The sequence below is a fragment of the Buteo buteo genome, chromosome 9 (assembly GCF_964188355.1).
Source record: "Buteo buteo chromosome 9, bButBut1.hap1.1, whole genome shotgun sequence".
NCBI classification, from domain to species: Eukaryota; Metazoa; Chordata; class Aves; order Accipitriformes; family Accipitridae; genus Buteo; species Buteo buteo.
Window position 1 is genome coordinate 41,136,876 of NC_134179.1, and position 13,707 is coordinate 41,150,582.

A 13,707-nucleotide genomic window follows, 5' to 3' on the forward strand; every position below is an offset into this window, starting at 1 on the left:
CTAAAATACTGTAAGGTAGTTGATATCTCATATTGACCAGTAGGCAATAAAGTGAAGCACAGTTAAGACCATTAATAAATGTCCTTTTCAAGCTTTCCTTGAAATGAAGAAAACTTATTATTTGAGCTCTGTGCAAACCAGTCTGTCCTTACCAATTTGTAGAAAGTAAGATCTAAATATTTTTTTGTTGGACCAAGAGATGTCCTGCATTCACTTGGTAAAAACATCTTCCAGTTGTGTGAAATGCATGTCAGGACCATGTATCTTAAATAGATGTGATGCATTCTCTTGTTTTAATATATAACTTACTGTCAAAAAAAAGCTGATTGGATTTCAGAAAGGGGTATGTGTGCAGGGCAGGGAGAAGAATGGCGCCTGTGAGGCATCTGCAGGCATGGCCGTGTGTGAGCGTAATCCAACACTTTCACCATGAAGGCATCCACATGCCTATTTCCAGGCAATGTTAAACATAGCATGTAAATGACACCAAGATAGCTGTGAACCACACAGTGGTAAGAGAAGAGTATGATCCAACTTCATGTGCAGACCTGATATTTTTCATTAAAGCTTCATAATTTAGTGGCTTGCAAAAGCCTTGGTTCTTAGGAGAGCTATACTGGGAATTGTAAACTCTAGTAGCCACCTCATGCATGCCGGGTGTTTCTGTAGCTAAGTACGGAGAAGAAAGAGAAACAAAGGTGGTGTAGAAAGGGATGTTTAATGAATAAATGACCTTGAAAGCTGTCAAGATCTCTAGGCAGGAGAGGGGAAGGGTTGTGGTGTCAGTGAGCAGATTTATTTTGGCTTCTGCCTCACTATAAATAGCAGTGAGGTTGGGATTTTGACTTGCTGTGGCATCCAGGTTGTGCTCTCTGCGGTGGGGAAGGAGTTTGTGGCATGGCACCGCACATGCCATGGGAGGAACAAAAGGATGCCACCATGTTCCACTGCCGGTCCCACCATCTGTGGGCTAGGAGGGAGGTGGTCCGTTTGCCTCAGGATGTCTTTAAATACCATAGCCCTGTTCTTGTAAAGGAGGAAGAGAATTTAACTTTTCTTTTGGGCAGCTTTTCAGTTCTCTGACACCTTATCCCTCTTTTTTTCTGGCCCCATCAGCGGAGCAGGCCTGTTTAATAACGTGTGGGTTTGCACTGCCACTCTGCTTGTCTTTTTTTTGTTTTCCCCCCCTAATGTAAGTGTCTCAAAGTGGAAGATTTTCCCAGTGAATTAATTATTGCAGGAGCATTTTCCTGATGAGAATAGGAAAAAGAAACCAGTGTAAAATATTTATGTCCTGTGTGTACATGTATTTGAGAGAAGGAATGCTTTTGCCAGCCAAGTATAAATGCAAAATCTTCTGTTGTGAGTCTGAGGAGGGTTTTTTAATATGCCTGTTTTATTTATCAGTAAGATCCCTAGTCTGCATGCTGTAACCCTCACGCTGATGGTGTTCCCTGCTTAGACACAGTGTGCACCTCCATTTTTTCCCCTCTTCAACAGCTTATTCAGAAAGGCTAATTTGTTGAATGAAAGCGACAGTGTGATGTATTTCTGTTCAGGCTTACTTTAGTCTGTTTAGTAACTCCTGCAGTGCGCCCACTCCCCAGTAAAAAGGTTTATCGCTGCGTCCATTTAATAGTAGCTGAAAATTCTGAATGTCTAAAACATTGAGATTGATGCTTGACTTGGATTGTGGGCTTTTAAATAGAGAAGTGGTTAAGATTGCTGCATGCTTGTTTTATTTAGAACATGAATGCGGGTACTATTACAGTGAAAATGTCTATTACATTTTTGATTATGTCCATAAATCTTATGCAGAAGTTTCATTGTTGCTTTTTGCAAACATCTATTCACCTAATCAGCACTTTGCAAGGCTGGTAAATCTTACAGAGAGCAGAGTCTGATGCAGTTACTTTCATGTTTGATTTGTAGTTGTCTTAGTTCCGACCTGCATTCTCTCTCTCTTAGTGTAAACAGGAGTTTGGAGAGTAAGGATGGGAGGGAATGGCTGAACAACAATTACAGGCAGTAGTGGCATTTGCACAAACCGTGGCAGTCAACTATCTGCTACTTTGGTAAATAATAATATTTGTCAGAAATGGCTACCAAAATGATGAACAAGGAAAATTATTTGCAGAATTTTTAAATCTAGGGTTTCTGACAAACAATTGATTACAGTTGGCTTCTTATGCAGAATATGAGCAAACCAAAGCTTTTCTTCCTCGCAAAAAAAAAATATTTAAAATTGAATGCTGTAAGTGTGAATGATGGAACTGCCAAATCTGCAGGAAGACAATGGTGAGGTTTGTCGTGTTGCATCAGTTCAGTGTTGATGAAGTGAGCTCCTCACAATATTTTCTTTCAGCGTCTCACAGAATCATGCCTCTCATATTAATTTTCCTTAGATTTTGAGGATCACATTTCCTACAGAGGATGTCTTGAGGCTCTTCTATATATAATCAATTTTATTAGAATTTAGAACATAATTATTTCTAAAATGTGTTGGGGGTTGGCCTTCTTGAGAGCCTAGATGACAAGTTTACATTTGTAAATTGTACTTTGTAATTACAGGTACAAGATGATCTCGGAATTCACTTGGCCAAACCATGACCTGCCTTCAGACAAAGATGCTGTGAAGAAGCTCATAGAGTGTCATGGATTTCAGCATGATGTTGCTTATGGCAAGACCAAGATTTTCATCCGCACGCCTCGAACTCTGTTCACTTTGGAGGAACTGCATGCCAAGATGCTTGTGAGGATTGTCCTTTTCCTACAGAAGGTAAAGCTTAGTTTATTGCATTAAAAACTCAGTTCAAGTTCCTTAAAACACCTTTGCTCTCTTTTCAGGCTCACTTGCAAAAGTGACAAGTCTGCACAAATAGTACCAGGACAACTGCGGTTTGATTACTGCTTAATTTTTTTTAAAGCTCTTTCAGTAGTGCTCTCTGTAGCTGCACTGAAGTCTCAATGTGGTGTGATGTACTGTGAGCTGTAGGACCTATAAGGTTGTTGGCTACTGTTTAAAAAACTTGCTCTTTACTCGGTGAAAGTAGGCTACCTAGAAACTTAGAGAAACTTTCACAGATGAATGTGTAAGAGTGTTGCACAACAGATGTTGAGACAGGCTTGCATGCATAAAAGTTTATTAGTGGATCTGTAGCTGATGGCATACATCAGCTCTAATGGTAAAACTCTTGGGGATGCAGGGAAAGGAGTGAGAAGGGAAGACAGAGTGAGAAAAGAGACAGGGAAAACTTTCCCCAGAGACCAGCTAGGAAGAGAAGGGACAGGATTCCCAAATGAGCATCCTCGCAGAGCGTCCTTTCTGGTACAGCGTGTGGTCTCCCTCATCATACTATTCTATTAATAGTTATTGAGTTTTTATCAGGACCTATGTGAAATCCCTATTGTTTTTTCTTATGATACTGTTAGTGCTGACTGGAGCATACAATGACTGGGGGCAGATGCTTGTGCATATTGGTTTATTAAGCTTTGAGCATCCGTATTATTGAGTCCCCTAATGTAAACCAAAAAATACAACAAGGGATACAGAAGGAAGGGGTGATTTGCACACCAGTGGCAGTCACTTCCCATAAGAACCTGTCATACCATGTGATATTGGGGTTTGCAGGTGCAAGCCTAGGGTAGTTACAGCACAGGAACAAGGGAAAACACTGCTACAGAGGCTCTGGAAAATGCTGCCCCAGCAGCTTGGGTGAAAGGGTAACAGAGGGAAAGGCAGTCTACAGAACAGAAAATAGAAGGCCCTTAGCATTACAAAGGGTAAGACACCTAAGGCAGCAGGACCTGTGCACTTGTCTTTCCTCTCTGAACATGGGATTTGAGCTGGAGATCTTTCAGGTTTTACCCTTAGGATAAGTAATTTTACATTCTCTGACTTCAGGGCAAACACATTCTCAGACTTTGCTCATGAAGGTACTCTTCTAAGCCCTAAGCCATGGGAGTTGGTTGTGACTTGGCTAGCTCCTAAATCATTTAGGTGCTTTTTGGGGCCCAACACCACAATAGAAGCTGGTTTTGTAACCTCAAAAGCAGTGTACACTGGAGGGGAAAAAATACAAGAACTGGTTTTAGTACTTGCTGAAAACTTTGTTCTGTATGAGTGTGATCTGTCTAGCAAAGAGCAACAACTTCTGACTTTCAGTGCCGCAGAAATGGTGGAACTGACTTTGTCCTAACTGACAGGGATTGTTGACTAGGTCAAGATTTTTAGAAATGTATTTCTTAAAATGTGGTTTTTCTTTGTCATTCTTGGAACTTGGGAGACAACAGAACTCCTGAAACCCTTTTTGCCCGACAGAAATAGAAACTGCTGACAGATGGGTATAAAAACGTCACAGAGAAAAAGCTTGCTCTAAAGCTATGCATTTAACATAAGTTTGCACAAACTTTTTAAACCTGATGGACTGAATTGCTTTTGGTGAAGAGTAAGACCCTGGAGGAGAAGTTATCCACTGCAAGCTTTAATACTTTTGCGAAACACTCACGTTTCTTGTGTTTACAATGCATTTGATCTGATTCCCTTTCTGGAAAGCAAAACAATTTGACCAGTATTGAAGGAGAAAACGTCAAGTCCAGGGTTGCGTCTCTGTTGGTATTTGTTGTGCCGGATTGCGTGGTTTATCTTTAGTAAGGAATTTTTGTAAGTTTTGTATATATGTATGTGATTAGTTTTTCTGGAAATGCAAAGCTCAGGCTGCTTAAAGGATGCAGGACCTGCCTGTTTCTGAGCTTTGTGGTTCAGTGTTTTCTTTCCTTTTTTTAGCAGTGTTCTGCTTGCCCTGCTGATGAGCTTCACAACAGCTTCCTTGGACTACCTGTCATCTTCTTCCAGGTCTCTTCCCTGGAAATGGCAGCATACTTTTCCAAAAGCTTATTCTGGCTTATTCTTTTGGAGTGAAATGGGGCTAATCTGTGGAGCCCCTCTCATACATCTCTGTCAGGTTTTTCTGGCTTATTAGTTGCACTTCCACTGTGCTCACTCTGGTTTCTTGGGAGGAGTTCCCCTGTCTGCAGCCACTTTTCTAAGCATGTTGGTCATGCCATTAATCTGGAGTCTCTTTCTTCCCATAGTGGTATGAGGCAAGCTAATGAGTTCCTTGTTGAATAAAGCTGCAGGGGGGACACCTGCTCCCAGGTGACCCCAGTTTTCATATTAAATGTCTGAGGACTTGAGAGGTGAGCTTTTTTGAAAGGTGCAGTTAGTGAAGACTAATTTAAAAGACCCAGCCTGTCTGTGCTGTGGAAACAGATGATGTCTCACTGCAAGGTGAGCACTGAAGCTCCTCCTTCAGATAAAATCCACCGAGCAGCGTGAGGAGCAATTTTGACAGCAACATGTCAGTTTTTGTGAGTTTGCTGGCCTTTCCTTTAGATGGAAACTTCAGAATTATGTAGACTGGGATGTGATCTGGACTGGGCTCAACGACCTTGGAGGAGAGCAGGGCTAAAGATATTTTTGCCTCTAGAGGGTAAGTACCTGGTGAGGAATAATGGATCAACTCTCTGGCTCTGTGAGGGATTTTGCTACAGTGATTTTGTGTGGCATCGGGCATGCTGGATTATATATAGAATAACTACAGTGCTTTTGGGGTTTCTCTTGTTGCAACAATCAGCAAAAGTGACAAAAGTTAAATTGCCAGTGCAAGTTGTCCTATGGTTTCACAAAGCTCCCTCCCCTATTTTTTTCCTCTCCCTGGAGTCGAGAGGGACTAATATAAGTCTACATGGAGGCATCTTTCTGTTCTGCACAAAGTATTGAGATAGGACAGGTGGAGTCATCTTTTTGTTATTTCCCTCTGAGAAATCTCTAGTGAGATTCTAATTTACCTAATAAAAGATTTGTGAGGAAAAGGCAAGCTCCTTCTCAAGTGCTCAAGGTACTGAAGACTTTGAAGAAAACTGGATGGCCAGAGCTCCTTTTCTGTAGCTTAATGCCGCTGTGGTTCACCTGTGTCTCTGTTTATACTTACTGAATGTTCTTCAACCAGGCTCTAAAATGCTTGCAAAGTGATGGAGAGGAGCTCTTTAGAGTCCTGGAACTTGCAACTAGAGAAATACTGATGAATCAGTAAATGCTTACTAAACAGCTTGTCAACAAAAGAGCAGGTGTTGGGTTGAGGTCTATAGGTATGTAATTAGATACCTTCTACGGTGTTAAATCTGTCTGGAAAATGCTTGAATTTTTCTTCCATTTTCTGTATTTCTCTTGTTTTACTGTTAGATCTCATTCTCAGCTCTGTATCAGATCACTCCTGTGTTCATGCACCAGCCGTGTTCTGCTGCCAGTAGATGGGGCAGTTGGAGACTGGCAGTGCTGAAAAAGGAACAATCAACACAATAAAAAATAAAATCAGAGTAAGGATCTGAAGAGGCCTTCTCTATGCTCTGAAAACATCAAGGCAGTTTTGCCTGTATCTTAATATCTGTTCTCAACTTGCTTTCAATTGTTTATTAAAAACTCATATGAAAATTTAATTCTTGCTCCTTTTTCCTTACTTTAGTTTTGCCTGTAAGCATCGAAGGCTGAGTAAGGCAAACTGTGATTACATTGAAAAGGAAACAGAGAGATTAACTTGATTTTTTTTAAATAATTGAGCCTTCTGTTGCATTGGAGTTCCTCAAATTTGAATTTAGGAAAAGGAAAAGACAACTGAGATAAAATGTGTTGTTGTGACAATAGGCATTTGTGTGATAAAAACTGAGGGAAAATGTAAGGCATAGCCTTAAAAGCAGGCGATCACAGGCTGGGGTCCAATAACATTTTTCTTTGCACAGGAATGATTTTAAATGAAAGAAGAATCTGCATTTAGCAATTCTGTTTCTTGGTAGTTTTAAATGTACATCTTCATTTCTAATGATATATATGATGTGGTTTATTGCTCTCGTACAAATCACAAGACTTTCAAAAAGAGATTCAGTAATTATCTTAAGAGCTTCATCATGTGGGTAACCCTTAACCCTCAAAATAATGCTGGTTCCTTTGTTTAATGTTGATAAGAATTTGCTGCTTATGAGTTTGGCTAAATTGAATTAGAACTGACTTCCAGTTTAAGTAGATAATTTTACTTTCTTTTGTTTCACATCTCCTGGATATCTTCTCCTTTAGATTTATCTTCAATGCTCCTTTGTCTTCTGTGATAAATTGTTAGTGAGGTTCCAGGCTGTAATTTTACTTCAGACCAAACAAAGTTAGTAAGCAGATGTGATGTGATTTAACTGTGGCAACTTGCTGGCTCCAGGAGAATTTAGCAAGCGAGAGCTGTGTCCGGTATTAGAAAACCCATATGGCAGTGGAGACATCGCTGTCAGAGTCAACTTGACTGGTCATTTTAGAAGCACCAGCAGAGAACATCACTTCTTTTTATGTGGTGCATTTGAGTTTATTTACTATACCTGTGGTCTTGCCATCTATATGATTGTCTTCATGAATGCAAATGGAGCAGCTTTAATGTTAATAATAAAAATAAAAAATAAAATTAAAAAAAGCTGCCATAAAACTCCGTTGCTTTTTCTGCCCTTGGAAACGTTCCCACATACTCATTAGCTTTGCAGAATAGTGCTTTGTTCAAGAAAAAAAGCCCAGCCAGCCGGCACGTGCGGCATGCAAAGATGATGTATCTTGTCAATATAATTTAGTGCACTATTTCAGTGTAATTTTATCAGACCAGTACAGCTGCATATGGTAATCACTTCACTAAATCTTTACTGCCTAATGCAGAGGAAGCAAGAATCGTCCTTGCGTCGCAGCCCAGCACCTCCTCGGACAGAAATCCTTGTGCGCGGAAGCCCTCCAAGCCCAGGTGGTCAGTGCAGCTGCAAGGAGGCACCGCTGGCCCCGGTCCCTGCCGTGGGTATCCTAACGCGTCCTGGTGGCATGGCCCAGCGGCCCCTCGGTGCCCGTCCTCCGGCAGCAGCGTGCCGTTCGCCACGGGCGCTGGGGTTTGCAGAGGATGCTCTCGGGAGAGCTGTCGCTTGCAGCCCCGCAGCTGCAGTCACCATGGCAACATTCTTCCAACCCCGGCGGGGAAGAGCAGAAAAAGAGAACCATGGCTGACTTGTCATAATTTAATGTTTCACCTTGCCTTTCTTCTCCAGCCCCATGAGTCCTTGAAGCACGGTGCGCTGGGAAGCATTATCCACAAAGGGAAGCTTTCGCTCTGACAAAGAAGGCGTTTTCATGTCAGATTATGGACGGGCGGTAGTAATCTGATGAGGGCTTTGGTTCAGTGACCCAAATAAAAGGTGATGCAATGCATTTGCCATCCAGACTCAAGGCATTTACCATCTTGAGGGAATGTGTTCGTGAAGTTTTGAATATAATATAAGTGGAAATAGGTATATAATTATATGTGGATTTGTACTGTGAACTGAGGCTTTGATCTTGAGAGGCTTTGGCAGGGAGAAGCTGTGAAAGGAGATGCTGTAGCTCCTTCCAAAGGAGCAGCATGTGGGTGCTGTGAAGGACCAAGTGAAATGAAGAATTGGATGTATCTGCTGTGTTGACAGTGCCACTTGCTGGTGTGGCCAAGCTGATTTCTTAGCAGACCAATCCGGCTGCTTTGCCTATGCTGCTTGTGCTAGTAACCTCACTTGTCTGCTTCTAGTGTGAATGCATTGAGGCATCTCAAACTCAAAAAAGCAAACAAAAAAACCCCTAACACCCCCCCCCCCCCAAAAAAAAACCCCAAACCAACCTACCTACTATCAAAAAAAAAAAAAAGAAAAGAAGCTATTTTCTGCAAATTTAGCTCCACAACCATCTCACCTTCCTTCAGATCAACATTCTTGCTGGTAAAAAGGGGACTCAGGGACATGGCCATGGGAGAAAGCATGGGAGATGAAATGGATCCTACCCTTTCAGCAGCAGTGCAATGGGGCACCTGGATACTTGCTTATTATCTTTTTCCTCTCCTAGGAAATATTGTGAAAATATGCTTTAGTCTAAATAAATATAAATATCCATCTATTCTTGAGCAAGGGAGGAGGAGAAAGGATACCAGGTGTGTGCATCACTGTTTAAAAATATGGCCCAGCTGGATGATGGAGCAACTGCCTATTCGAGGATCTCAGCTTTGAGACCTTGAGCTTCACGGCTGCTAGGGTCACCTTAAAACTTGGTTTGTTAACTCCTATGCATGTGGGGAAAAAAATTAACAAAAAGAACCAACTCAAACTCTTCCCTTAGCCTGTTGCCAGCATCACAGAGAATATGTTTGTGCTTTGGTGAGCGCATGAACGACTTCAGTAAGCCCAGTCAGAAGCAAAGTGCCCAGCAGCCGTGGCAGAGCAGGTAACTGCCCGATTCTGTAAACACTTCATCTTGATCTTCTGCTTCTTGCAGCACTGCTTGTAAATTCTCATAAATTATGACTGCAAAGCCAGCTGCAGAGCCCGTAGTTAGGTGTTAATGCTGCCCATTGCTTGCTCCAACCTGCTTGTTCAGGATTTGCTTTACTTGATTTCAGTTTGCAGAATGTGTCGGAAGGACTTTAAAAAGAATCTAAATTGATTTCTGTAACGGATCAGAAGAATTGTGGAATGCTGTGTCCCCATGTCCCTCTGGAAATCCCAGTCTCAAATGTGGCTTTTTTTCCCCCCTCTTGAACAGGTTTCTTTCAGCAAACATCTCTGCAGTTCCTCGTTTGTTAAGCAAACTTTTTGTAGTTCTGATCTTGTAAATTGAGTATTTTAGGTTCTAACTCTCATTTCATGGTTTTGGGTGGGGATTTTTTTCATGCTTATTCATGTATATCACAGACAAGTTGGGAAGACCAGATTCTGCAACCATTGCTACTGATGCTTCCTTGTTGTTTTCATGAAAGGGAATTGTTTTTTGTTGTGCCTGGAAGGCTTGTTCGAACTGTAAAAATACTGCCAGTATGGTGTAAATTAAAGTACAAGCAAGCACAAATAGCATTCAGAAACCTTAACTTAGGAAAGATCTTATCTTAATTTAACGTGATAGTAAAAAATACCAGGATCACGTGAACTGTGCCTATAGTAAGGTAGAGATGCACAGACAATTTCTGTGCATATCTTCTTTACCAACAGAGCACTGCAGTGTAAATCACAGTCCCTTTGAGGGGCTTTCCAACTCTTTCATGGAGATGGGTAGCAAGCTACTTACACTGATTATGGGGCTTTTGGGCAAAAATAAGTGTATAGTGACTGATCTGTGTTTGCTGAAATATTTCTGGATTATTTTTTTCCCAACCATGATTAAAACTGCCCTCCCTAGCAGAAATGCATGTTTTAGCAGTGTTCGTGTCCTTTAGACAAAGGTAAGTAACATATTCTAGGTCTTTCCATGACTCTCTTTTCCCTATATCTGCTTTGTTCTAGAAAGTCTTGTTAACAAAACAGTGCTGTCACAACTTCAGAAACATAGGTGGAGCTTAATCCTCAGCCACTTCACTAAACAGATGTAGGTTTTAGACTGTAGCAGCTGCTGTGCTGCATCAGACCAAAGGTCCATCGGGACCACGGTTGTGTCTCCAAGAGATGCCTTGGGAGGACAGCAGCAGGGCAAGCGTGCGTCATACCTCTCCTTAATACTTTCCCAGTCCCTTCAGGCATTGGACTTGGGATGATGTGAGCTGGACATGGTTTTTTTTATTCATTAACACCTGCTGGATTTCTCTTCCCTGAACTTCTCCTCAAACATGTGCCACCAGCTTTTAGGTTTTGTAGCCTTCTTTGGCAAGCTCAGCTAACCACTGCATGGAGAGATCTTGCTTTGTTTGTGTCCTGGCATCTGCCAGTTTCACTTGGTACCCACTCATTCCTGTACTGACAAGGCAGGACTTCACTCAGGGCTCTGTGGATGTCTGTCATATCCCCTCTCAGTCCTCCCTTCCCACAGAGAAGTGTCCCAGCGTATTTAACTTCTCCATGTTTGGAGGTTGTTCTGTGCTTCTGGTTGTCCTTGCAGTCTTTACCAGCAATAAACATTGAAAATCATGAAGTAACTTGGATTTTGATATCTTCATCATGAAAAACTCACCTTGCTTTTTCATGGGATGAGAGAAGGTTCCTGCCTTCTAATGGCAGCGACCTTGTTCTGGTGATTGCAAACTTCTCTGCTTCCCTAATACAGGAGCTTTGGCAGTTCTCTTCATCTGTTCATATAAAGTTATCTCCTCTCCCCCAACATCTTCCTTCCCTGGTCATTGTCAGAGGCAGGAAATTCTGTAGAGTGCAACCAGGATGGAGTAATGGGATGTCCTTTGTCAGGACAGTGGGGCACTGCTAAGGGCACCAAATGGACCTAACAATTCCTTAAGAGTAGGATGGCAAAGAGCTTTCTTGAGGCGTTCAGGCTGAACTGCAGCAGCAGCTCAGACTTGGCCTCGAAGGAAGACGGGTGCAGCAGCATGACATTTGCTGCAGCCGTTGCTGAGCAGCAGAACGAGCTGCAGGAGAAGCCCAGACCAGCTCGGTTAGGGTTCTGCATCCAGCACGTCATGTGTACGTGCATGAGTCTCATGTGTGCGACTTGCTTACAAGCACTGTTCCTTTGATAATTTTTATGTTTATTCTTGGACATGGTCTTGTTAATATGATCTAATTAATTTCCGAGTGGGACCCTTCTCTCTTTCCTAGCTTGTGGAATATTGTTTCTATTAAGCAGAGTGATAGAATGAACATTGTTCAGCTGACTCATGTGAAAAGAGAAAATATCATTTAGTAAATTAAGCAGCTCTTCCCACTCACTGCTTATATGCTCTGTAATGTGATCTATTAGAATGGAAAGGCTTTGATTTAAAACCATTTGCCTCAAACCTTCTATGGGATCTGAATTTACTTGAATTGGGAAACTGCGGATCACAAATTGTGGTGTGTGCAAGTACCCAGTGGGTGCTGCGTGTGAATATTAGCCCCTCCATCATATCTGTTCTCTGCAAGGAGGTGACCCCTTTCAAAAGCAATCAGGAATAGTATAATTAAAGCTTGCTTCAGATTTGAGCATTTATTCTAACTGCAATGCCTCGGAGGACCCTGTGGCAGAACTGCATACAGCTTCTGCACTGCACTATGGACTTAAATATTTAATAACCTTTCCTGTTTGAGATCCTTTAAAGCTGTGCAGGAAGGTTCATGCCTGTGTGAATTTCTAGCTAGGTTTTGTTTTATTCTTTTCAGTTTGGATGCCTGGAGGGCAGCTTGTGCTAGGGCAGCATGAAATATTGATCACGAAACAGTTCAGGCTAGTGCGAAGGAGGCCTAGTGGGAGGAGGTGCGCTGTATTACATACGGCAAGCATGAAATAGTTTTCCAAGGTTTAGTTAGTTGCAGAACTGCTCAAAAAAAATATAACACTGGTGTTTAATTTAGACAAGCTCACTTTGCTGAATTCTGGGCATTTGTTTGCTTGCTCATATGTTTAGATTGCGTGCTGTGTGGGTTTTCTTCTACATTTACAGAGATAGCAGCATCTAGGTCAAATCTAGATTATCCCTTTTTCCATAGAAGACCTGCAGGCGAGGCAGTCTCGGCACTTTGGGCCCACCCTGCCTGGTCTGCTGGTTTTTCCTGTGCTCTGCAGGGGCCATTTGATTGTTTTCCTTTCTTTCCTCCTTTCCCCCGCCACCTTTTTTAATGGGAAATTCTGAGCTTGGAAGCAGACTGCAGTCTGCAAACGAGCCTATAATGTATAGGTTGGTATATAGGATTTATATTCTGCTAAGGTGATGGACTTGATCTGTGTTAGGTTTCTTTAATCTTAGAAACTTTCCTTAGAAGCTTGCTGAGGTTTTTAAGCAGATTCTAAAGGCATGTCCAGATCTCCTTTTCCATTCATTTGAATTTTAAGTTATTAAATTTTAATCAGAAAACATGTGAATTAAACATGCCTCATAAAATATTTCAGTACTTCCCATAAGATAAGATGTGACTCTTGGTTTGGATGAATGCTCTATTTCTTTTTGTGCAAGCCCCAGTTTCAGAAGCTACCAAAGCAGCTGCCACACTGGGAGGAGAGGGACCACTGATGGGATCACCGAGCACCCAGAGCTGTGCAGGAGGATTTCTCTTGGTCTGGAGCTTTTCCTGGTCCCGGTGGTCACTTCCACCTCAGTGGGCATAACTGAAGGAGTAAAAGTGACTGTGGTAAAGCAAACAGCAAGGAACTCTTGTTCACTGGAAGCAGCCATAGAAATAAACACTCTTTGTAATGTTCAGGAGTTTTGACCAAATTTCTTGTGTTGTTCAGACTTTGTTTTCCAACCTTTTCCTTTCTCTCCACCCATCCTCCTAGCCCTTTAGTCATAGTTTCACTTGCCCTTGTTTTTTTTTCACCCAACCTTTAGGAGGACAAAGCATAGAGGAGAAGGCAGAAGTATTGAAAGAGATGAGGAGAGACCATGGGTGGGGACTAGATGGGGAGGAATGTTGTTGGTTTGGTTTGTTGTTTGCTTGCTTGCTTGCTTGTTTGTTTTTAAAAAGCCTAAAACCTCCTTTTCTTTCCATTTTCAACATAACCGTAACACATCTCTGCTCTTGAGTCCTTAATTTACTTATGGTCCCCTCCTGTGCATACACGCATTGTGGACCCAACACATGCAGCTGGTTATTCCCCTTCCTATACCCTGCCCTGCCTTGTCTCCTTGGGCAGCTCTTCTTGTAAAGGACAATCTGTTCAATAGCGTGTCCTGCACGACGTCTCTTGCTCTTGCTTGGTCACTA

The 13,707-nt window shown here is 42.0% G+C and overlaps 1 protein-coding gene across 1 annotated transcript in view; it reads left to right on the forward strand.

Annotated features, from left to right (window-relative positions):
* Window positions 1–13,707, forward strand: part of MYO1D (myosin ID) — a 161,987-nt gene that overhangs the window by 67,047 nt on the left and 81,233 nt on the right. Inside the window, exon 16 of the mRNA XM_075036200.1 lies at window positions 2,572–2,779. Coding sequence (XP_074892301.1) covers window positions 2,572–2,779 — 208 coding nt within the window. The remainder of the gene's footprint in view (window positions 1–2,571; window positions 2,780–13,707) is intronic.